The sequence below is a fragment of the Pterocles gutturalis genome, unplaced genomic scaffold, assembly GCF_000699245.1.
Source record: "Pterocles gutturalis isolate BGI_N339 unplaced genomic scaffold, ASM69924v1 scaffold1613, whole genome shotgun sequence".
Lineage (NCBI taxonomy): Eukaryota > Metazoa > Chordata > Aves > Pterocliformes > Pteroclidae > Pterocles > Pterocles gutturalis.
This window is the reverse complement of record NW_010125158.1, coordinates 1,744-2,307: the sequence shown is the minus strand read 5'-3', so window position 1 is coordinate 2,307 and position 564 is coordinate 1,744. Positions and strand designations below refer to the sequence as shown.

Below are 564 nucleotides of genomic sequence, written 5' to 3'. Positions count from 1 at the left end.
CCTGGAGCCACACACATGCCACCCGCAGCCCCATGGGCCCCAGGGAGGTGTGTGTGGGGGAAACATGTGAACCACATGTATGTTACATGTGTCAACATGTGTCACAGGAAGGGGTCTGGGGTGGCCGTGGGGTCACACGGGTGTCACACGGAGCCACACGGGTGTCACACGGAGTCACAAGGGTCCCAGGGGGGTGTGTGTGGGGGGAACATGTGACGCACACACGTGTTACATGTATCCACATGTGTCACAGGGAGGGGTCGGGGGTGGCCGTGGGGTCACACGTGTGTCACACGGAGCCACACACGTGTCACACGGAGCCACACGGAGCTCCACAGGCCCCAGAGAGGTGCGTGGGGGGGGAACACGCGACGCACACGCCCTGGCACGCGTGTGCGGGGCTCACCCTCGGGGTCGGACCAGAGCAGGTCGCACATGGGGCCGTCGTGCGGCACCTCCTGCTTGCGGTCGATGGTGCGGATCTGGTCCAGGGTCTGGATGGACGGCGACAGGCCCCCGTGCACGCAGAAGATCTGCAGGGGAACACGCGTGTGCTTAGCGTGT

The 564-nt window shown here is 64.9% G+C and overlaps 1 protein-coding gene across 1 annotated transcript in view; it reads right to left on the bottom strand.

Moving 5' to 3' along the window:
• Nucleotides 1-406: 406 nt before the first annotated feature.
• Nucleotides 407-564, bottom strand: part of LOC104465404 (serine/threonine-protein phosphatase 4 catalytic subunit-like) — a gene marked incomplete at both ends in the record, with an annotated part of 1,804 nt that continues 1,646 nt past the window's right edge. Inside the window, one exon of the mRNA XM_010078432.1 lies at nucleotides 407-533. Within this exon, the coding sequence (XP_010076734.1) occupies nucleotides 407-533 (127 nt within the window). The remainder of the gene's footprint in view (nucleotides 534-564) is intronic.